We start from the raw sequence: 25,518 nt of genomic DNA, 5'->3' as shown, positions 1-25,518 counted from the left end.
ACAGATTTTCCAGACGTCCAGAGCTCCGGAGGCGCTATTATCATGACTAGGCTGCCCTCTCTTGTACAGAGGGAAATCTGCACCTGAATTTTGTATTTCAGAGTTAAAAATACATGAGAGGTTGCTGTGCTCTGTACAGAAGAGGGGGAGGTATAAAATGTGCATTCTCAAACCAGAACTAATCAAATGACACTGTAGTTTTATTATGTAAAGCTGATTTTGTTAATATTTAATATATTAGTGATGTTTTTAGAAAATATTTTATTTCAGGCATTTCATCTCTGCAGGTTCACCAGACAACACGTGGTTCTCTCCTTGCAGACTGCACAGTTTGTCTGCAAAGCCTACCTACTTTAAATAGAGAGGCTTCGAATATACCCCAGAGTCTTTCTGTTTCCACTTTACAGGGAGACTGGAAGATCTAAACTTTAACTGCCTCAGCTGTACTTCCCTCAACCTAGCTCCAGTCCCTCCATACAACCCCATAGTCAGCCATGACTCCTGTTAGAAATCTACTGAATCCTAAGCCCTTCTCTGTGCAAAGTAACACTCCATAAATTGAGGGACTTCCCCCTTTCTTCTGCAACACTTTGGTTTTACTTGCTGTACAATAGCAATTCAGGGACTAAAAGGACCCCAGAACAGTAAATATGTCTGTTTGGACATACTTAAATTCTTTCTGAAAAAAAATGAAGTAAAAATGAAGTAAAATTCACTTTTTTCCTTCTTACGTCAGACAAGATGTTAATTTCTATAGCGATTTCCTACACCTTTTCTCTTTATTTTTTAAATTTTGTCATGTAGGTAAAATTCTTCCCACCCAGTTGGAGATAGTGGACAAACAGGGCCTACAAAGAATTTGTTTTTACTAGTGATAATTTATCTAGCTTTCAACTAGCTTTATGTTGGAAAGAGTAAATTCTTAGGGATCGCGTCTAACAGCTTTTCCTCTGTGTAAGTATATGACGCGTTATGACCACTGTGTCTTATACCTTCTTCTCAGTTACCTCATTTTCATTAGTCTCCTGGCTATTGACCCATCATCTCCTATCATCTTTAATTTCATCCTAAAAACTGGTAGATGGACTGAAGGGGATTTCAAGTATCGTCAAAAGTTAAAATGGCTGCTCCTTAGGCAGGAATCAGCCAGAACAAGCTAATAAAACTCCTGCTCCAAAGATAGGCTTTGTGCTCCTGAATGAAGACCAGAAATATGAGATATATAAAGGAATCCACTAGCAAAATCCTCTGAATAACTCAGACAAGAATGGGAGGTCCTGCTGGATGGTTTTGGTTTTTTTTTTGCTGTGATGACTGGCACAGCTGAGTGAAGCACAGGGGCAGAAGGTATAATAGAATCATAGAATCATAGAATCGATTGGGTTGGAAAAGACCTCTGAGATCATCAAGTCCAACCCTTGGTCCAAATCCAGTCCATTTACTAGATCATGGCACTCAGTGCCACATCCAATCTGCGTTTAAAAATCTCCAGGGATGGTGAATCCACCACCTCTCTGGGCAGCCCATTCCAATGCCTGATTACTCTCTCTGTAAAGAATTTTCTCCTGATATCCAACTTAAATTTCCCCTGGCGGAGCTTAAGCCCGTGCCCCCTTGTCCTATTGCTGAGTGCCTGAGAGAAGAGACCAACCCCCACCTGGCTAGAACTTCCCTTCAGGTAGTTATAGACGGTGATGAGGTCACCTCTGAGCCTCCTCTTCTCCAGGCTAAACAACCCCAGCTCCCTCAGCCTCTCCCCATAGGACTTGTGCTCCAGTCCCTTCACCAGCCTTGTTGCTCTTCTCTGGACCCGCTCCAGCACCTCAATATCCTTTCTGAACTGAGGGGCCCAGAACTGAACACAATACTCAAGGTGTGGCCTCACCAACGCAGAGTACAGGGGAAGGATCACTTCCCTGGTCCTGCTGGCCACGCTATTTTTGATACAGGACAAGATCCCATTGGCCTTCTTGGCCACCTGGGAGACACAGGTAAGTAGAATAGTAGAGCTACAGCATAGGCAGTGAACTAAACCTTGACTTCACAGCAGAACTACAGCATAGGCAGTGAACTAAACCTTGACTTCACACCCCTAAAGGCCTGGCCAGCATGGCTGTGGAAACTTGATGGTAATAGGTCTTTAGTGGACTACCTCCCACCTTGAACCATGGGAGCCAGAAAGGAATCCCAATTCCCTTCTTAGTCTTCTAAGGCAGAGAATGCAGTCTAAATCTAGACTTACTTTGGGAAAATATGAATAAACCCAGCAAAAACTGCAGTGACTTGAGCCTTCTCACTGGGAAAACAGTTCCCCACACACACACACACGGCCCTTCATTCTCCCCAACAACGGTGTCAATTAATGTTCTGTGTGGCAAAACATTTGCTTTAACCATGCTGCTTGTAATTAGCAGTGTCTATTAATACTAGGCATCTGAGACCTGCAGGGTTTGAGTAAAAAGTGCCAGGGCTCAAGTGTTTATGAGCAGTTCATATACAGCAGGAAATTTCTTGTTTTTCTTGAACAGTTGCCCTGTCTGTACTTGCAAAAAACTGCATGGTGAATAGTCATTACCCAGTTTAATAGAGATGTGGGCTAAAGTTTCTGCTACCTGGTTTTACGCATAGGCTGTGGTTAGAGGGGGAAACAGAGAAAAGTCTCATTGCTTACATGTTGGTATGTAATTTAAGTGAAAGCAAGAAGTTTGAATAAGTCACCCTGTGTTTACCACCTTAAAGTAGGCTTTTCAATTCTTTGCAATCCTATGGATTAGTGGTAGATGGGAACAAATCCTGCAGATCCTACCATCATCAATTTTTATGGCAATTCAAATACTACTCTTAAAATGAATTTTTCCTTTCACATATATATTTAATTTTGATTGCCAGTATGGATTTTTGTTCTGATAGTTTCACTTTGCAACACAAATCATTAAAACAGAGGAGCTTTGTCTTCTCCCTTTCTTTGTGTTGTATATTTTAGAAATGGCTTCCACACATTTTTATTCTCTGCATTTATGATAATTGTGAAGTATTAGGTTTCATTCGAAATGAGAATGAGTTGATTCTAATTCACCAGGAGCAAAATTACTCCATTACTATCCTCTTTAACCCTATGCTCTACTCACAGGACCACAGACACCTTATGAAGACAGCCATTAACACTGTACTAACAATTTGGTATATCATTATGTTGTCTGTTCTCTCATAGTTTCAAGTCTCTATTTTGAGTTTGCTAACAGATCTGCTCAGGAATTAGGCAAGTTAACTGAGTTCAATGCACAAAACAGGATAATTTACTACACATTAAAAAATCCCCTTAGAAAAAAATGGCAGAAACTGAAAGTTTCCTGAAGAGTGAGACAGTCTATTTCTAACTCCATTTGATAAAACTCAACCCTTCATCAAGAGATCTATCTACACACTATAGAAAAAGGATTTACTGTAGTCTTTTTTTTTTTTCAAATTTCTCTTACAATTTAGCTTACATGTGGGTATTTGGAGTCAGTCCATTTTGATTATTTGAAAGTCTATCATTCTTCATATGCAAAAATCCAGGGACGGTTTTATCTTCCCCCAAGCTTCCACAATATTCATGTTAACTGTTCTCCAGTGTGGCCACAGATATTGAGAGGTTTTTGTTTCTAACAGCCTGGATGGAATGAGAGGCTCTGATTTGCTAGAGCACTAAGGATATGCAGTCCCCTCATTAATTACTGTCACTTATATACATGCCACTCTTGTATCAACAGTACAAAACCATCTTTTCTGTTTCAAAGAGAACCAAACAGAAATCGACAGACTCAGAAATCCATCTCAACCTGGTGGTGTTGACTTCTAGAGCAGTTATAGCAGAGCCAGAAAATGTGAAAAGTGATTGAAGAGTCTCAGTGTATCAACCTGCAGGACACAAGTTTTCTTCCACAGAAGAGCTCAGCATAAGAAAGATGTTAAGCTATTGGAAAGCATCCAAAGGAGGGCAACAAAGATGATGAAGGGCCTTGAGGGGAAGTCGTATGAGGAGCTGTTGAGGTCGCTTGGTCTGTTCAGCCTGGAGGAGACTGAAGGGAGACATTGCAGTCTACAACTTCCTTGTGAGGGGAAGAGGAGGGGCAGGCACTGATCTCTTCTGTGAGGTAACCAGTGACAGGACCCAAGGGAATGGCTTGAAATTGTATCAGGGAAGATTTAGGTTGGATATTAGAAAGAGGTTCTTCATTCAGAGGGTGGTTGGGCACTGGAACAGCCTCCCCAGGGAAGTGCTCACAGCACTGAGCCTGACAGAGTTCAAGAAGCATTTGGACAATGCTCTCAGATACATGGTGTGACTCCTGGGGAGGGTCCTGTGCAGGGCCAGGAGTTGGACTCAATGACCCCTGTGGGTCCCTTCCAACTTGGCATATTCTGTGGTTACAGCAAGGTTATTCACATTTACAGAACACATACACACAAAAAAACTAAATAAAAAAAGAGAAAGAAGAAAAGGGCAAAAGAAAAAGAAAGGAAGGAAGGAAGGAAGGAAGGAGGGAAGGAAGGAAGGAAATTTGACATATTGCCAAAAAGCCCCATTTTTAGACACCACAACATGTTGATGCAAATTTATATTGTGTGTTCACTACTTAGAAGGGAAAATGAACCCTATTTTCTTATGTCTATGCAGTCAAAAATTGGACATAACACTTCTTTTTTTTTGCTAAAAGAAAAACAACCAGTAGTATGGGAAGGCATTTGCATTGTCTAAGAAGAGGTTACTGTGGCATAGAATGCTTGTATTCATTTGCAGCTTAGAGGTGCAAATGGATGTCTTCTTCCCTGACCAAACAGGCATTAATTATTTCCCTAAGGCTGGATCAGAACCAAGACTTGATGGCCATGAGACCAACTGGTAACTGGTGCAACTTCTCCTGAATCGTATGAGAAAGATGGGATTTATATCTACTGAAGAAAGCGGGAGAAACAGGTGGAAGATAGATCAACATCAAAATTGTGTTTATTATTCCTGGCAGACCGCAGGGGGCTCTGGGGATCAGTGCCTAAGGGTAAGTGGGCTGAGGATTAGTGAAAGAGCTGGGAAAGCACAAGAGGAGGACTTTTGTACTTCTTCCGTACACCCTGGGAGTAGTAAAAAATAAAACCCCACTTTCAACCTCTGCTTCCCTCTTTTCAACCTATTTTTCCCCTCCTACAAAGTTCCTGGACAGCATATAGTGGTAGGTGAAGGAGAAAGTTTGCGAGCAAAAAAAATAAATCAAGGTCTATTGAAAACAGGTAAACCCAAAAGCCTGGGATGTATGATTTGGCATAAGTAATGTATTTTTAATAGCTGCTGCAGCAATTGAGAAAGGTGGTGGTGGATTTATCATGTCTTGCTATACTCAGATGGGGACCAATTCCTCTCTGAAAGATATGCTTTAGTCAAACTAATGTCTTGGAAACGGAAGTAGGCAGGAGCCTATGATTTATGCAGTCAGGTGAGAGATGCTAATGTGTCTTTTGTCAATGTAAACTGTTTAAAGGTGGAAAAAAATGGCAAGAAAACTCAGACCCAGTCTAAGTACAGACTGGACAGATAGTATTTACCCCTGAGTTTGGAGAGTGAAAATGGTTTTCCCTTTGAGATTTTCCTCCTCCTCGAGCTTAAGCGATTACTAAAAGGAAAGAAAATGATTACAGAGGTAAAGAAAAATATTCAGAAGTTTCTTAAGCTAGCATAGAATAGAAGCTGCAAGCAAACATACAGTGAAATGTGAGAATGTATAGAAAAAAATGCCTTATTCTTAGAAAAAATCTAAATTGATACAAAAGGCACAGGTATTTGGCTGCAACAGCTTTTCTCTCTAGCTTTAACAACAAATATTTTCCATCTTAACTTCTCCATGGTCTACAGGAATCTGGCACATTCTGCTCTCCAAAGACACTATTACAATTAAGGGTCACTTAAATATCTAGCAAAGACAATATGGATAAAACAGTACTCTTCTCCCTGAAGGTGGATTTTGATGTACATTAGCAGGTGCTCTGAGAATCCTAAATTGTCATAACCATAATTCATCAAATAAATGGAAGGCTCAGGTATCAGAATAGTACTACAAGCACAACAGAAAAAAAAACCCTTGGCTTCTAAATTTCTGTAACTCGTAGAGTCTTTTGTTCTTCAAGTTGCTTCATAAAGAGGATGGAAGCCATAAGGAAATAAATCTAGTTGTCTGTCTATGGATTAAGACCTGGAATGTGCAAACAAAGGATTTTTTTATGTCTTTGAACATTTGAAAAGCCAAATTCCCCTAGATACCAATTTCTGAGTAGCCGAACACTTTATCTACATTGATTTTTTTTTTTTACTTCTGTGTAATATATTTTTAAAATATTCTTTCCTATATCTCAAATAGGGGGTAAAATGTTTCGACATATGCCTTATTTGAAAAAACAGAATACGTATATTATTATATTATTGGGTTTTATCAAACCTATGGGCCTGATAAAAAAGAAGGAAGGAAAAAAACTGTACTGGTTCAGACTGGCAATTCAGCTCAGTGTATTAAAACAGAGTGTTGTACAGAGGGATTCAGTGTGTTTTGCTGATATATGCAGACACTATTAATTTTTAACCCCAGCATTTTAAGTACCTATTTTGAAAATGTGTTGCTTTTTCAGGAAGCAACAAGAAAAGCTGTCAAAATTTAAATTTATTTTGGGATTTTTAAATACATTCTTTCTCTGGGTTTGTTGGGGGTTTTTTTTCTCCTGAATGATGGAGTAATGAAACTTAGTATCAGCCAGTATTTTAAAACTCTAAAATAAGTGCTCTTCAATAAGCGCCAGAAATAAAGCAAGTTCCTGTGTGCAGTGGTGTAAAACTGGTATGAGTTCAAACAGAACAGCATTACATCAAGCCATGAAGTGTGTATTGACTGAGTTGCATGATTTAGTCTAACTGAGCGAAAAAACAAAGATTTTTTTACTGTAAGTTTTATGAAATGACAAAATATGAACATTGGAGTGTTGAGAACTTGGCCCTTACAAAGACAGCATTATACTCCCTTTATTTGTTTGAATTTTTCCAAACTTAATAAAATAAGAACAAGTGATTCCTTGGGCTAATTATTTCAATCTCCAGTTAAATTTCACATGCTCACATGCTGGTTGTGCCATTCTTTCCCACAATGCATCCTCTTGAAAGATACTTTTTGTCACCACAAATTCAATCTCCTCATAGAAATGGCTTCACGTTAAGTGCCCTTTGACATAGTGAACTGCTGGACATAAAGGATTGTTCTAGGTACAAATGAATGTGAAAAAAGTTACTGTTAAGCTTAAAAAGATCATGTAAGTGCATTAGGTTTCTAGTACGGTTTGATTTGAACACATTTTCTACATGTGCTCATGCAGGTCTGTATGCCTGGCAAATCAGCCACTTGGAGTTGCTGATAGGCAGTTTCACTGAGTGTCATCCTTTGACTCTAAGGAGAAGCTTATTCATGCATCCCTTCCTCCCACTGCCTCAGCAAGCCAGAGGAAAGCCGGACCCCACACTTCCACTATGGATTTATGATGTCCACCTCTTGGACAGCAGCCACATGATATTCTTCACCATGAGTTCCCTTCGTATGATGCCTTAAACCCCTAATGTTTTTTATTTTTCTTTTATTGGTAAGCCTTATAAGTTTTATAAGTAGATTTTAAAAGCAGCAACCCCCCCCTCCTTTGTCCCTTTCCCTTTCCCTTTCTCTCTAGCACCCTTGTTTACACATTCCTTAACCCTCTTACCCCATTCTATGCTCCCTATATCACTCATACCCCTGAATATAGCAGAAATGTTTAGTCTTTTGTCAAGGCAAGGCCTAGATTGTTGGCAGAACAGCATATCAGGGCCTAAACTACAGAATACGGTCAAGAATTAGGTGACTATGTACCCTTTGTGCTCTGAAGGAGATGAAGATGGGATGAACAGGGGGTCCCGAAAGCACCCCGACTCAATTCTCAGGGGGTGGACCCGGGGCGGACCAGAGTAAAGGCCACAGGGTGGACACATCTGGGATTGGATGGATGGTATTATAAAATGTAACATCTCAGGCACGGCCAGCGCGCGCGTCTTGTAACATCTTAGCCTGGGCAAAATAAACCCTTTCTTATCTCACCCCTAATTAACTGCTCTGGAGATTTTTTCAGCACCAAATTCCACGGCAACGGTACTACCACATTTTGGAAGTGTTGCAGCCTGGCATTAACACTGCTTCTGACTCACAAGGTATAATAAAGTATATGCAGGTTATGTCTGCCAGGCATAAATAGCAAAGGTGCAGTGCAACCGAACTCAAACTGAACACCTCCAAATTGTCAACAAATTAATTTACATTACTGCAAGTGACTTTGACATATTAAATCTGAAGGTATGAGGTGGTTATCGCTTGTTGAAAACTGTCCTTTCAAAAAGCTGTGCTTTTATGCAAGTTCAACACTTTTTGCATATATCTGAACCCAATCCTACTGCTTTTTTAAGGATATTTTTGACAGCCAGCAACAGCAGCACTATTGAGTAAAATATTGCAATTCCGAAAGGAGAAAAGCCTTTTCTACCTTACGGAATAAGACACCAGGGGAAAAAGAATGTCATATTACTCAAATAGTGACATCCAAAATATATGCTCAGATTAGGAAGGAAACTGTGGTAAATCATGAAAAGTAGGTTTGGAGGGCTTCAGTTTCTCAGCAAATGATCTTAGCTGCTATCTAAATTATAAACGTAAAATTAGAAGGTGTGCATATTGCCTATAGCTTTAAAAGGAAATATATTGCCTGGTATCAGTTTACTGGAAACTGTAAATACACAGTGTAAATTTAAAATTTGCTATTTCAAGGGACTTTTTTTTCAGAGAAGCATAAAAATTTAAGTTTTGGGGTTTTTTTTAATTCTTACTGACTTGACTGGGAAATACATGATCTGAAGCACAAAGGGCTTCTGAAACATTCTGGGATAAGAATTTCTTGTAATTGTTTCATCACTTTGGTTATGCACAGGTACAGCTTTATATTCTGAAAATCTACTGAGTCCAAGGCACTTTCAGCAGTCACAGTTCTAGGATGTTCTACTCTTAAAGAACTCAGCTGGGATTCCACAGTTTATATCTTGAATATCATACCTGTAAACTTTCTTGGCCTTTTCTTGATTTCTTGGATTAAAAATGAAAAGAATAAAGATTCAAATGAGCATTTAATCCTACAGCAGGATTTACTACAGTGTCAGAATGATTGCTTCAAGCAAACTTAAATATCAACATTTGTAAACAATCACTACTGTGTTTACCTGATGTATCATCCTGAGCTATAAAAATTTACTCTGGGATAAAATGTGCTTTTATCCTGAGGTCCATTGCATATGGTAACATGGAACAGAGATGGAGAGACTGGAAGTGGGAGGAACTGCATGTCAGAGACATGGGACTCTGCAGTGACACATTGATTTGAAAGCAATATACTCTTTCCCTCCCAACATGAAGGTTGGTCTCCTTTTTCTATCACCAAGAGACCACCTAAAAAAACTAGAAAGAAAACAATTCCACATTTTCTCAGACATCCCTAGTTATCAGCAGACCAAGGCAAACAAGATCTTACGAGGTAGATGAGAAAAGAGGGCTTTGTATATCCTGATTCATCTTCCAGACAGGGCAACCCAGGTTTTCACCTCTGAATCTTTCATAGACTGTAGGAAGCAGGCTTGCCTAAAGGGTCCTACTACCAGCTCTGTAAGGTCTGTTGTAATCTGAGACTGTCAAGATCTTTAGTCCAAATCTATTGTCTATAGGCAAAATCTGCAACTCTGCCTGGACAAATTTCCCATTTTTGGAAGACTGTTTTCAACAAGAAAAAAGCTATCATCCAAAGTAAGATGAAAGGAGCTTGTTAATGAAGCTGTTCCATCTTATGCTTGGGGAACTAGTATCAGCATCATAAGGAAAACCAAAACAAATCAGAGAGCCAGTCGTCACATCTCATCTGTATTTGTCTGTGCTCCCACTGTGCAAGGAACATTATTACACAATTCAAATTGTAGAGGCTTTTAGGGTTTCCTTTGTGGAGAACATAGCTCTCCACCATCAAGGACACAATGCTAACAGGGTAGAGATCGACTTCAAGCAATGCGATATCAGGGCAAGATGAGTGATGAAGCGGGTCCTCCTTAAAGATCCTTGGTTGTTAAAATTTTAAAGAAATACAGGTTAAGTAGGTAGAAGTGCCTTTTTTTCTGAGGCACAAAAGCTACTTTTTTTTTTTCACACCAGTAAATTTTTCATGCTGGATCATTTCATAAACTAGAAGAGCAGAAAGAGATAAAATCTGAATGCGCTAAATTATTAGCATGAGTCCCATCCCACTGATGTCAACATTTTCATCCAAGTCAGTATTTCATTACCACATTTTTGAGTCAATAGAGATTTTAGCTTATCAGCTCAGAGTCAAGCTTAAAAGGTGAAGGTACAATGAGACACCTCAAATTTCTGGAATGGTTACAGGGACACAGTAAATCTAGGTATCCTTTAGTGCCATTTCCACTGTTCCTACAGGCTGGTACTGATACTAGTGGATTTTGATAACTGCAGTCATCACATCTCCATTGATTTAGGCTCTGGATAGAGCAGGAAGAAAACACTTCTGTGATTTTCCTTGATCTGATGGATCTTCTGTTCTAAGTGGTGTCTCCTCCTCTATGTTCAGAATGCAACTTTTGTATTGTGTTTGGAGAGATAAGACTGAAATTGCTACCTAGTATGAGCAGATGTGAGGTAGGATAGGCTGTGATAGGAAGAAATTTTATTTCTTTAATTCCTATGCAAACATGAGAAGCTGTCACACCAGATAAGAAGCAATGGTACAAGCTTTATTTCTTTCATTCCTTTCATTGTGCTTACAGCAATAAAGGGAAGAAATATGAAGTGTCTTGTGCATCTGCTATGCTGGTCATTGCTGGAAAGTTGCCAACTTCAAATCTTCAGAAACAGATGAGGTTTTGCCCCTATTGCTTAGGCACACAGCTGAAAACAGCTATGCTGTACAGTGCAAGACTGCATTTGACTCCTGTCCCTCCCACCCCATGCATATTCCCTGTGTTACTACTGCCATGTCACCACAATTGTCCTGGCTCTGACCTTTTTCAGAGATGACTGTGAGAATTATTCCTTACTGAATGTTGCAAATACCTGAAATCAGGTCAGCCACCCTTTTCCTCCCTCAGTACTTTGGGTATAAAACTAGTATTTAGCAATGAATGCATAACTTTGTGTTTATTTCATTAAAAAGATCAGGTAATCAAAGAGGCTGATTCAAGTAGGCCTCTTGTACTGGAGTCACCAAAAAATCTCTTTCTCTCTTATCTGAGGCCAAAAAAGAAGAGAGAGGAGAACTAAAAGGACTACTCAGTCTATGAAAACATCAGTACAGATGTACCGATGATGTCCTAAAACTGTGTTTCTATAATTAGGTATTTGTTACTTTCTAATTATCTAAAGATAGTAATGGTAACAAGATATTGCCATTGCTTTTGCTTATTTTTAGTTACTCCTAGAAAGTCTGAATAACCTTTGGATCCCAAGACGTACCTGAAGACCATTAGGAAATTACGGCACAGAGAAATTAAAAGATCGGTACTACATAACCCAGGAAATGAGAACACTCCCCGTCTCTCTGCAAGATGTAGCTATCTCTTTCCATACTGACCCTTTCATTCGAGATTACAAGCTGTCATTACTCATCAAAGAAAACAGGCAATGTAAACAGACAAAGGATGCCTCGGGGGAGCCTCTGCTGGAAAAATGCACCACGGGCAGGTGGCAGAGCCCAGGGTCAGCCCCAGTGCTGCATCTGCAGGGTCCTTCGAGACAAGCAGATGTCCCCAGTCCTGACCGGGGAGACACAAGACCTGTTCAGGCAAGGACCACCCTGCCCCTATTAAGTGGCCAGGGGCAGCCTCGTGGTGCTAAGCGGGCCTGTAGGTGCAGGCTGGACCCTGCAACCTGGGAGGGTCCTTCCCCTCCCATCTTCTTTTAATACTTTCATTTTGTTCTGGGTAAGGCGCGGTTCGTACCACGCCACACGGAGCGATGCGAACGCCACCTTTACGCTTCCTTTCCTACCCCTGTGTTTCTTGTTCACCGCATTGCCAGGGAATCGGGATGCTGGACGGCCCATCAGCGTCTCGAGTTCAGGAAGTTCGAGGACCCGCCGGACCTGTGGACAGCCCATGCCCACGGAAACCCTCAGCGAGAGGCTCCCCGCGCTGCTCCGCAGGCACCGCCACCCGCGGTCTTACTTTAAACCAGCAGCTGACAGAAGGAGCCGCCGGCAGTAGCAAGGGGCCCTCGCGCCGCTCCCAGCGCCATTCCTAACGCCGATCCTCGCACCGTTCATTCCTAACGCCGATCCTCGCGCCGACCATTCCTAACGCCGATCCTCGCGCCGGTCATTCCCAGGGCCGTTCGATCCAGCACCGCCCAGCCCCTGCGCCTCGCCCCGCGGCCACCGGGTGGCGCCCGCGCCCCGCCAGCGGGCGGCGGCGGAGGGGGGGCTGTCCCCGCCCAAATCCGCCTCTTCCAGCCCTTCCCGGGCCGGCGTGATTCCGCCGGGCGCTCTCCCGCTGCCGTGGAAGTTCCCGCCGGAGGAGGAAGGGGGCAGCAAGGGCCCGGGGAGCCAGCTCTGTCACGCCTTGAGAGGCAGCGGGGCGGCGGGAGCCGGGGAGGTGCGGGGGGCACCTCCGGAAAACTTTAAAGCGGGACGAGTGCTGCCAAACGGCAAGAAAAGAGGTGCCCGCTCCGTGCGGACGGCTCCTGCTATCTTATGGTGCTACTTCTTTATTAAATAAAGTAATACTTAGGAGTGAGTGAACAAGCTCAGAAGCTGATTTGATGTTAAAGTTCTTTTCCAGCCTTAGTGATTCTATGATTCTAAGCTGGCGTAACTAGATAACCTCCCCCTAGTCCTTTCTGTAGGCATATTTAAACACTTTTGAACAGGTATGTTCATCCCTCCTCCCCCAGCCCCCCCTTCTTCCACCCTGCAAGATCCTTCCAAATCTTTCCTCTGCCATTACAAGACCAAACCTCTCATATCCCTTTTGGCTGCATCTGCAGCCTTTTTTGCAAATCAGTTTTTCTTTCACCTGGATTTCTTCCTCTTGCTCATCTCTCTCAGCCAGCTGCCAGTTCTTCTCCAGGAGACACCTTGGCAGAGAGCCAGGGATGTGTCTGATGACAGAGAGGAAACCCTTGTGCCAGTCAGAGATGCTGGAGGCCACGTGGGCTAGTCTTCCCATCCTCATTCAGGGTCAGAGGCACACCAGAGGATCTTTTGTGGGCTTATTAAATGTTGAAAAAAAAAGAACTTTCTTGGGGCTTAAAATAATGACGGTGTAAAGGCATATCTGAGAAGTGAAAAAATAGTTTTTATTTTATATTTGTTACTAGAGACACACACTGAAAGCCTGGAAGAGGAAATGAGGGTTGTTATGTTGTTTTGGTGCCTCATGTACAATGACATTTTAGTGTTAAACTGTTCTCAGAAAAAATTATCTGCTGTCTTTCAATCCACTGCTAGACTTGCCACTGTCTTGCACACTGAGGCATATATTACAAGGCAGGTGGATTTAAAACCTTAAATCACTGCCTATTTTGCTCAGGGAAGTGGTGGAATCACCATTCCTGGAAGTGTTCAAGAAATATTTAGTTGTGGCACTTGGGGACACAGTTTAGCGGTGAATGTGGCAGTGCTGGGTTAACACTTTGACTCAACGATCTCAAAGGTCTTTTACAACCCTGAGGTTGTAAAAGATATGATTCATATTCATATCAGGTCATAAAAATATGATTCTATTCAGCTTCAGCAGTAGGAACTACAGTGTAATGTCACGATTTTCATTCATTTTGCTCTGATGTTAGATAACATCCTGACTGGGTGTAAGACTTCTTTGTGCTAGATACATAAAAATGAAGGGAAGCATGGGCTGTTCCTAGAAGATCTTACAGAATAATCCAAACCATAGACGAGACACATGGGGGTTCTGTGAACTAGAGACTTCAGTTGAAAATCAGAGGTTAAGTCAAAACTACTAAATAGCATGAAGGGCTGTTCTTTTATACCAAGACAGTCCTCTGGCTTTGAGGCCAACTGCCCTTGGCGAGGTTGTGTCCATTCTGCTTATGACTGTGCACTCTTAATCTCCAAAATAAGATGACATTATGTAAACTGTATATTGTGAATAATCCCTATCCATTGCTGACTTGGAAACTATGTCTTGGCATTGCCTGGGAGGATGGCACGTGGCCCATACCAAAACCACAAATGTGCAGGGACCTCTCCAACAGTGTAATAGCAGAGACACTGGAGCTGCAATGCTCAGAAATGCTTCTTGGCATCATTTTTTTTAAACTTGTGACATCTCCACAGGGCAGGGTAGGCTAAGGTACAAATTGTAAAATGAGTATGTTGATGCTGTGTTTCAGCTCAGAAGGAGTCTAGCTGCAGTCCTTTTACACAGGGAGTATGGGAGTGGGGACTCTTGAGTGTCAGTCAAATCCTTGGCATCTGTTCCAAAACTTGAAGTGGTGGTCAAAATGAGAATTTTGGTAATGCCAGTGGTGTTATGTTTATAGTAACTACCTCTCTCTTACAAACTAAGGATATCCTCAGATGATACAATATGAACAGTTTACAGAGGTAACTAGTGTTTTTACTTGGAGTGAGGGAGGGCAAAAAGCGCAGCTGTTTCATCCACATCAGAGCTGTATCTAGGCTAGAAAGAGGAACAAAGATGTTTATGGCATAACTTGCATCACAAGTTCACGGGAAATTACATAGAATGGGAAAGAAATCTGAAATTGTTGTTCTCTGAGAGAAAGGGAGTATTCTGGGCTGTATCATAAGATGAGCAAACACCTCAAACCAGGTTGCTATTAGAAATAGATTGGTGTCAGGTCCTGCAGTTATGAGTGAGAAATAATCTTCAACACATACGTGTGCCATACAATTACACCTTAGCCAGTGTAAGGCACTCCAGGCCTGTCTTTCAAGAGTTTTCAGTTCACACTTCGTAACATCACTGTCATGCTGTTAAATGTTAAACTTGTAATCCAAATATCATTACAGATAGCTAAATTTTATACACTTATCTCCATGTACATCCAGCTGGCACTTTCATTTTTAATGGATGGAGACAAATTTACTCTTGGGGGTGGTTCCTTATTGTGGTCTACCTTTATATTTTAGTCTGTTAGGTTCTGTCTCTAGTTACTCCTATGAACAGAACTTCACCAATTTGGCAGTTTGGCTTTAATCCGGGGGTCCTACAGAAAATTGTTCCATTTTCTCTTTGTTTTCTTTCCCTACTTTTCTCATGTCAAAAAGCCATTTAATTCCTCCCCCGAATACCACAAGTTTTGCTCTGTTTCCTATGAAACATGTCAAGAATTGGGCACAGCCCGAATGGATGTGAGGTGTACTCTTCGTGTGTTGGAACTTAATTGTCATTCTGGGATTGGAGTGCCCCAGAGGTCTTCCTGCATACACAGGATGACCTTTTACAACCTCCACAGTTCTATAGAACTATCCTAATAGACCTTTCAAGCCTCAAGAATATCCAAATGTAGCTCGAAAATGTCTCATCCAGGAATATAAGACATTTCCTCAGGACTTCAAATCACCTTCCTAGTAAATAGCAATGTGTCTCTCTTTTTTTTTTTTTCCCTTTGAAGGTTATTGATGCCACACTGGGACACAGAGGAGGAGGATGAAAAGTGTTTTCCTGCACACCAGCAATCTGATGTAAACAAGATTAGAGCAAGTGATACAAGGCACTATCTGCTGCTTGGAGTAGGGACCACAGATTGCTCCCTGCAGCAGATGATGTTAGCACAGGTATTCAGTATCTCCCCAAAAGCAAAGCAGACATGTCCAGACCATACATGTGCCAGAGTGCAGGTAAAAACATTTAACGTGAACCATCTTTCCAAGATCTCCCTTTTAGATAGTGAGAAACATTACAGGCATGTATGCTTATTCTGAAGGTGGGGTGAGGCACTTCTACAGAAGAAACGAGTGACACTGGATTTGTTTGGTTTTTCCCATAGTGACCACAGACTGCATCTCTTTTGGCAGTTCATCTGCTTTCCTGAGACTTCTCAGAACATTGACCTACTGCACTCCTCTTCAATGAGGGCAAGAGAGACTTCCCTGAAGAAATGAATCCCAGGAGAGTTGGAATCTTTCAGCTCCTTGTTGCAAAAGACTTCTGATTCAGTTTGGTCCCCTTTTCCTCTAGATGGCCTGCCCTCTTGATGACACTAAGGACATGAACTGATTTAAACTTCATACTGCTTATATTCAAAGAATACAATAATTGTTTATGCTGTTCCAATCTCAATTTTGTATGAACAGTCATGCCTACATTTACTCCTTTTACTGACTATGGATTTATAGTACTAATGATGTTGCTTCTGCCATCACAGCAACTTGGAATTAAAATTAAAAAGTGATCCATTAATTTTCTGATTACCATCCATTTATCTTATTCTTGTTGTTTCTGTGAAAATTCCTCTAAGCTAAAGCTGATGTTGTCCATACCTTTCATATGTGCTGTGCTCACTACACAGGTCTTCATAAACTTTTACAAAGTGATGCAGCCTGTTTGCTTGGGGTGCAGTTGTGTTTGTGTGTACATTCTGACTCACAGCTCTGCCTGCTCTGTTGTCATAGAGAGCTTTTCTTGTCAGATTCTGAATTATTTTTAACCTTGGAAATGTGAATTCTTTTTAACAATTTCACCACTGTGAAAATATTGGGTGATTTCCTTTGCTTGCTAAATTCCAGTCACATTGAGGTTAATTATAGTTCTTCTGAGTGTTGCCACATATTTCTAGTCCCAGACACAGACTCTCAGACTGTCAGCACCCCAACATTACAGGAGTGATTCTTCAGCTCTACATCAGCCACAAGTTCTCAGTTTTGCTTGTCTTGTTGGATAGATAACTACATGAACCCTCCAGCTGTCTTAACTTTTGTTGGAATTTTAACTCTAGTGAGATTCTCATGTGCCACATTCCAAATAAGGCATTTTTAGTTATTTTTTACTAATTTGCATTTACAAATTTTTCAGAGCCCAGGAAGAGGGTGATACCCATTCCTTCTTAGTACCTGAATCCTAACCAGCCTAAACTGCAATAGCACAGGTCTCTGAATAATGTAGCAACTGATCCACTGCACTCCTGCCAGAATGTATTAAAAATACGGATTTAGGTATTTAGCGTTTGGAAGGCAGCTCAACATCTGTCTCTGTGCACTGTAGAAAATCTGTGTACATCTCTTTCAGCTGAAGTATGATAAACACTGTCCAGTGGTGGAACCTAATTCTTAGGTATAATTGCTATTAGTCATGGTGAGAATCTGCACTGCCATACCAAATGCATACAGAATTAGTTACTTGGGAAGAAGTGACTATTGCACAATAGAATGGACAGCTTTCCAAGTTATTTCATCCAAATAATATATTTATTATTTGCTTATAAGGTTACTATAAGCTTGTATAAGTGGGTGGCTCTAAATTTCCCTTCTTCCTTCTTTTTAGCTTCTTTGGTTCATATAAAGTTCAGACATTTAAACATGCCTGTATTCCTTACAACATTACATAGTTAACTGAAACATTAGATATTTAACTGAATCATGCAGTTGGTCACCTTCAAATCCTTCTAGAGTCAATAAAGAGAGACAGAGTAAATTTCAGATACTTATTAAGATATTAAAATTGATTTCTTCAACTCCCTCTTTCTCCTGGGAGACCCCTATAGTAGCAACTGCATTTCTTTCAGTCACCTTTACTTAGCTGATAAACTCAAAATTTTTATTTAGAATCCTTAGCGTGTCTGAGAGTTCTTTAAATAGTATGTGTATAAAGGCACTAAATGGGAAAGGTAAGGCTTAGATATTTTTTATATGCAAACTGTGTTTATTTTACTCAGTTCAGAATTGTTAACATTTTCAATGTGACAGATATATTTTCCTTGTGTAAGCAAACACATGCATTGGAAAGGAATGGTTTCATGAGAGACGCTAATGATCTGCTCTATCAGATTCCCACACAGAATAGGGACAAAACGAAGTTCCACACAGCATCTATATCAGTCTAAAGTCATGAAAATATTTTTGGGAGACAAGTATTCCTCCTTCTGTACGGACTGTCTGCCAGGAAAGTCAATGCAGGTATTCTGCCATTAGGACTTCACATGAAACAGGTCTTGGCTGAATAGCCAAGTTGCAGATGATTTGGCATTTTATTTGTAAAACAGCTTTAGCAAATTCTGCATAACTTTGTGGGATCAAGATGGGTACACAATTTACCTTGTCATTAATGTAACAAAAAAAATCACCAAGTGTAAACTTGTCAAATCTAATAAAAATGTATGTATTTCTTACCTTCCGTGCTTGTGAACTGTAGAAATGTGAGGTAGTTTTTTACTTTAAGTCTCCCCTCCACACAGCTCTGGAATTACCCACTCAAAGAAAACACTCAGACTTTACAAATTAAATCAATTTACTCTATCGAATTGGCAAAAACTTGATTTAAAAAAAAAAGGGAAAAAAAAGAAGAAAAAAAGAAAGATCAAAACACATTATCTTTCTATGGAATCTCAAATGCTCAAAAATAGCATTTTAGAATGTTTTGGTCACCTCATTCATATAAAGCACTGATCTGAATTTCATCTGTTTGTGAATTTCAAAGATTTCAAAAATGCATGCATGTACTTTTGATATGTCTTTATAGGTGAGGAATGCCAGAATACGTGACCTACCTGGCACTTCCCTGGAAAGACAGCGGCCTTCATCTCAGAACAAACCTGCAAGGAGCCTTTCAATTGCCTGAACTTTTTCCTAATCACATAATGCCTTTCACTGGGAGAGAAGATTATTAATTTGCTTTTAAAAAAAATATTTATGAACCCAAGGATCAAAATTAATGATTTGAAATGTAATATCCTTGTTGGAGAAATCCAAACATCCCTAACTGCTATATTAAGAGAAATAAGTATACAATAAGACATGTATCTCTCTACAGACGTGTTTAAAAGAAAGAATTGAGTCTTAGACAACATTCAGTATCTAAAAGCTATCATTTTCTCTCCAGTTTTTGACCTGAAATGTTACCTGTGGCCATTGTTTACTTCTATGCTAAAACCAGCGACAGTCTGTTGGGGCACTATGTATCTGTTGTCATAACAAGTGCAGGAAGTGCATTCAATACTTTATGAAGAAAGTATTTTTATATATTATGTAGGCACAAAGAAAAAAGTATTTGAGGTCATGTAGTATGGTGCATGGATTCAAGCAATCCTATGTTTTTACTTCATGTTACACTCCTCACCCCCAGTTTTGACCTACTGTATTTACTTAATATAACCACTTCATATTTGGGAATATACCCTGAACGTTTTTTTCCATTACTTTGCATGGACCTTTTTATACTGTTTAAACTTCTCCAGCTTTCCTTGTTTTTCTGATCTCCTAGAGTCGTTAACCAATTACAGCTGGGATCAAGGCCAAAACCAGCTAAATATCACAACTGAGATTATCTTAAGTGGTACCTTAGTTAAACTGCTGAATAATCTTTTCTCTAGGGTTTAGATAAACATTGGCTGAGTTTTCTTATAACTTATGCCTTCCTAAAGGTCCTTCCTTTTTGCTTTACTGTTTATGTTCTTTTCTTTTTATAAAGCTTCCTAGAGAAGGTCAGTTGGAGTCCCACCTCAGTCACACAACTGCAAATTAGGATAGCCCCTTTCCTTTACAGACTCTCTGGAAAAAATGGAAGATAAGTTATATTATGGTCTCTGTACAGCTTGCCCCCAAATCACTAAAAGCAACCATTTCAGCAGATCTTGGACTGATTGCTCATCTTATTTTGCAGTGACTCTGGATTATTTTACATTTTGCAAGAAGAAAAGCCATTATCTGCAGTTCACCTACTTGCAAGACACTACCAATAGTCAGTCTTGAGTTTCTATGCAGTATGTCAAACCAGAAATCCATGACATGGAATGACCTGACAACAAAATAGGTTAAACTTTTTCTTGTTAAGCAAATGTTTCTTCCTCCTCACTGCTTATATGAGGAAGAGGTGGCTTTTTCTTCTCTAAAGCAATTCCATCTTCCTTACTGTGAGTTAACCACTAGTGAAGTATCTTGAGAAAAAATAAAATCTTATCTCAGCAGTTTTAATCTTAAAACAGGTAAATTCTGCTCCAACTAGGAAAACTCATCTGATTTCCCACTGCAAAAATACAAATAAAAGCAAAACAGACTACAGATGGAAATGTGAAATGACAGAGAAGAGCAAAACAAGCTATTACAGTATATGATATTGATTTCTTAAGCTACATTTATTTATATTTCTGCATCACAGAAGAGACTGTTACAATGCATTCTGTAAGTTGTAAAAATGTGTCTTTCCCTGCTTATTGATATAGTACTGTGCCTCACATGAAATGTTTGGGGTGATAATGTTCTTATCTGACTCTGTTGTGGAGATGCATCTGCTCTCAAGAGGTGGGGAAGATAACTGTATTTACAAAAGCAGGTTTCAAGAACATGCATTACAAAGATGCTCGCATATGGATGCAACCACACAGTATCACAGTACCAGCAATTCATTGTAACCAAGCTTTTAATGTAATTTATAAAAAAATAGAGTTATTTACATTTGCAACTTATTTGATGGCATCCTCTTTTATTACAACATTTGAATCCATTAATAAATGACACTTTAACTCATTTGAGAGCAAACTTTTCAAAGATAAGCATACAAGAAAAATATTTAAAACATTGTGAATTCTTGTTATTTTGCAGCATCATACAAACTCATTCTTTTCAACACAGGCACCCTTGCCATACAGTAAGCAAAATTCCCTTCCAGATTAAGGTACAGAAACTCTGCCACAGTTCTAGTGACAGTCCCACATTCCTACATGTGGCACTTCAAGATATAATCAAAGGAATTAGTTTAATTCCAATGGATGGTAACCTAAATGCAGAATGTGGCCTCTTACACACTTCTAAGAAAAATCTGGTTAAAGGGACCAAAAAAAAAGAAGTATGACTATACTTATTTCATAGTTGCAGTAAGCTAGATCCGTGAATACAAAGGCCATCAAAATATATTATAAATCTATCTGAGTTTCAAAGCTACTTTAAAATACTGATTTGATTTACAATAAAAATAACACTGTTTGGGGTTAGTTTGTAGAGTTGTATTTTGGTCCATGCTGTTAATTCTATATCATTATATTCCTCTTTCATTAGTTTAAAAGCCTCAGAACAGCAGGTCCTCAGGCAATTGTAGGAATGATGAAGCCAAGTCTCAGACTTCAGCTGCTGCAGTCAGTTCATAAAAAGTCTAATTCCAACTCCCTCCCTTCTTTACTGCTTTAAATAAACATCCCTCAGAACTCTAAGGGAAAAGAATTACAAGGGACACAGATTTAACACTGTTAGAGATGGGGGTTTGTCCCCATCTTCTAGTCCTGAGCCGATAAACCACAGCTCTTAAGAATATCCATCCCATAAAAAAGATCAACAACAATTAAAAATCTTCAATTTATTCTGACTATGCAGTAGTTCCACATAATCTGCTGGCTGTAGAAACTTCTTTGGTATCAGAGTCAGGTCTTCCTGAAACCACAAATGGCCAAGTCTGTAAGCAAAAAGAAAAAATATTTCATATTAAAAGAAAGTTTATCCTCATATGAAACTGGAGCTTTATTACTGATAGATGTCTAACTCTGGTTCAGTTGCAAACACGTCATCATGTTTTAGTCCCTGTGGGAAGCACAGAGAGAGCTGAGTTCCTCTAACAAATATTTTCATTACGTTTTTCATTATAATTAAATGTTCCACAGAAGGGCTGCAATGGTCAGCAACAGATTGTTCTCATCCAAAATGTAACGTTTCTCTTGCTTTGCAACTGTTTACATCATTTAATAAATAAAAACCATATCAAATACTCAAAAACAATCACTCTGCTGTATATAAGAAACCTTTTTACCCCGTGACGAAGCATCGGGCGTTTAGTTTTGGCCCGATGAACTCATGACGGCTTGCTGGTGCTCCCGGCCAGCCCGCAGACCTAGTTACTCCTTTTTAGGACACTAAGCTTGCCTAATGCCCGAGGAATGTAGTTCTTTAAGGTCCCCTACTCTGACTCCCCAGGACTGACACACCCACCATCACCGAAGGTCAAGCCCGGCGCTCGGGTCGCCCGCGGAGCGAGGGTGGCTGGGGATTCACCAAGCAGCCCGGGCCGCCCCGCCGCTTCTGCCTGGGAGGGCACGGCTTGAGCGCTGCCAGTCGAAGCCCGAGGGGTTGGCCCTGCGGGGCTATCCCGGACGGCCCCCTGGGGGTTTCCCGAGGGTGCCCCTCGCCGCGCATCCCGCCCTCCGCGCCCCCCGCGCCGCGCCGTACCAGGTTGACTGGATGGACGTAGCCGTTCTCGTAGCGGTCTTCCTGCAGGAGCTGCCGGAGGTGGGCGATGTAGCTGGACGCCAGGCGCAGTGTGTCCAGCTTGGAGAGCTTGGTGTCGGGCGGCACCCATGGAAGGCTCGTCTTCAGCCGGGAGAACGCCTTGCTCAGCACCCGCATCCGCGCCCGCTCCCGCGCGTTGGCCGCGTTGCGCTGGGACTGCTTCCCCTCGGGCGGAGGCCCCCGCGGCCCCGACGCCGCCTTCTTGCCCCCGGGGCCGCCGCTCCGCGCCCGCTTCCTCTTGCAGCCGCTGCCCGCAGGCCCCGCCGCACAGCTGCCCTCGCCGTCCTCCTCCTCCTCTTCTTCCTCCTCCTCCTCCTCCTCCGCCGCCGAGGAGTTGTCCCCCGAGGGATAGAGATCACCGCGGGGCTGCCGCTTGGCCGGCGGCTGCGGGTAGTCCAGTTGCAGCGCTCTCAGGTCCATCTCGGCAGCTCCTCCGCCTCGCTCCCGGAGCCCGTGGACATGGCCCCGGGCGGGCAGGGAGGCGGGCAGCGCGGCAGGCAGGAGGGGGCGGACGGCCGGGGCGAGTCGGCCCAGAGCGGGGCGTCCCCGGCCGCGGAGAGTTCGTACCGGGGCGGGGCGAGGGGGGGGTGCGGAGGGGGATTGCGCCCCTTGACAGCCCTATATATTCGTGTGTCCGCGGAGGCGAACCATCTGCCGGCGGAGGGAGGAGAGGGGCGCGGGGGGGAAGAGAGGGGTGCAGAGGGGGAGGAGAGGGCTCGGGGCGGAGGAGAGGGGCTCAGGGCGGGGGTCGAACGCGCGGCGAAGCTCCGCGCCGGGGCGTTGCCTCTCCGCGCTTATCCGCGGTCCGCGCGGCGGGTGCTAGGTGCGGCGGTGGACAGAGACAGACCCGTGTGGTGGGGGGCGCACACACGCAGGAACATGCGGGGACGTCTCCAGGTGTGTGTGTGTGCCGAGCGAATAAACTCCTTTCCCCTGGGACAGACCCCTCTCCTCGCCCCGGAGGATGTAAAATACTTCCAAGGCTCGTACCGCCGGTGTTTTCGCGGGGAGCGGGGCACTGCTCCCTATCTCTAAGGCTGAGCGCGACCCGGAACTGCTCACAGCCCACCTACATTCGCTCTCTTTCTTAGTTTTCCTTCGAGGGTGGGGGATCTTCCCAATGTATAAGCTGGTGCGCAGCCCCGCTCCCCGCAGCCGAGCGGCGCGGCAGGACGGTGTCCCCTGCCCACTGCCTGCCCAGCTCCAGGAAGCGGCTGTGCGATCCCTCTGCCCCCACTGGAGCGGACAGAGGCAGCAGGAGACGCGGCACCCGGGAGTGGGTGTACGATGGGTGGGGAGCAATGCAAAAAGCCGCTGGGAACGTGCGTACTGTGGTTCGATAGTGTCAGTAATTTGGGGTGAAGCTACACACGGTAGCGAGTGAGTATACCGTGTCCAAGGGCTTCTCCGTCCTCAGAGCAATTAATTAAAACCCAGTTTATTAGGCTATGTACACCTCTGTGTCACAGAGCAAACGAAAAGAGAGAGCTTTTCAAGCTACTGGCTAGAAACAAATTCCACAGTACAACTTTTAGAGAGTCCACAGGCTAGTGGAGGACTCCGTATCCAATGGAAATACTGATATGCAAATTAAACCAGGGTATAAAAAAATAAAAAAAAAAATCAACCATCAATTCGTATTCCTCACACTCCCTCAAAACATCCCTTCTTTTCTGGATGAAGAACTAGCGCTTGGTTCCTCACTGGCCTTCACAGCCTGGATAGAGTTAACCAGAATAAAAATGTAGTTCTCGTAAAAGAACCTAATGACTACAACAGGTGGAAAGATCTTGTCCCGCAATTTTTGCTCACGCTTTTTCCCTTCCATTTCCCTCCTGGCCGAGCGGAACCTTCCCGGCTGCTGCCACGCAACTTTCCTGGCACCGCCGGCTGCCTTTGCACCCAGCGCTTTGCTCCCGTCTCCGGCAGCCTTGCGGGTTCACTGAGGCCACTTAACACTGTGCAAACCCCAGCTTCACCCGCTGGGGCTAGAACCACATCAGAGCCGGGTTTAACGGCAGCCTTTCCAAGTGAAACTTGACATTTCTTGAACCACCTAAACAGGCAGCTGATCTTGCAACTGGATCTCTTGAACTTGGTTTGACACTACGATGCTCAGGCTGTGTCCCACACGCTGCACGGTGAAAGGGCAGAGCGCCGGACCTTGGGGTTGCTCTGTCTCCCCAATTAGCCTACATTATCCGTATAAATATATATATATATATATATATATAAAGATACTGCAGGGGAAGACATATAGGTTTACTTTTTACCCCCATCTGGGTTGTTTATACAGGTGCGGGCTGAACGCTTTCCCTGCTAAAGATTAATGGGAGAAAGTGCTGAATTTCTTTAAACAAAGAAGAAAATGGTACCCAGTCTTAAAAGCCGCAATGGCTAATCTCACCTTTCCCGCCTATCTCTGCCTCGACGGATTAAAGGCGACGCATAATGGATACTTCGGCGCATTTAATGAAAGGATTGGGGGCGTGTGGAATAGCCAAATTCTCAGATCGTCTTTGCCTATTTCCTGGATGAGAAGGAAATGGGGATATTCCCAATGTATAAGCTGGTGCGCAACAAACAACAAAACCGAGCAGACCTGACTCCTCTCACATCTATCAAACCGCTAATTTCTGCGATCCTGATGAAGATATCATTTTCAGGATAAAGTCTTTGATGGGGCCAGGGCATTACATCATGCTTCCATTTGTCAAGACTTTGATCCTTTATGGTCTCTGTGCTGAGTGGGGAAAAAGCCACTGGTAGACCAGGGCAGCATTTTATGCTTTACCGTTATCAGGTGCAGTCCCTTTCCCCTTTCTCCGTTAAAAGTTAAATCCACTATTTGTGCCCTAACTCCGAGACCAGTATCCTGCCCTGTTTCACGGTCCACCCCTGCACTCCGGGTGTGGTGCCGAGGCAGCCTGGGTTTGCAAAGCCCAGCGTGTGCATTTCAAGGGATTGGAG

At 42.4% G+C, this 25,518-nt stretch overlaps 1 protein-coding gene across 1 annotated transcript; it reads right to left on the bottom strand.

Moving 5' to 3' along the window:
• Positions 1 to 20,687: 20,687 nt before the first annotated feature.
• On the bottom strand, positions 20,688 to 23,009 carry MSC (musculin). Its single transcript, XM_018076210.2, is given in 3 exon segments — positions 20,688 to 21,721; positions 22,489 to 22,970; positions 22,973 to 23,009. Coding segments are annotated over 3 exon segments (606 nt in total). The 3' UTR covers positions 20,688 to 21,634.
• Between the last annotated feature and the right edge of the window lie 2,509 nt (positions 23,010 to 25,518).

The sequence above is a fragment of the Manacus vitellinus genome, unplaced genomic scaffold, assembly GCF_001715985.3.
Source record: "Manacus vitellinus isolate BGI_N305 unplaced genomic scaffold, ASM171598v3 scaffold_1_pilon, whole genome shotgun sequence".
NCBI lineage: Eukaryota > Metazoa > Chordata > Aves > Passeriformes > Pipridae > Manacus > Manacus vitellinus.
The sequence above is the reverse complement of the archived record's forward strand: the minus strand, read 5'-3'. Positions and strand labels throughout refer to the sequence as shown.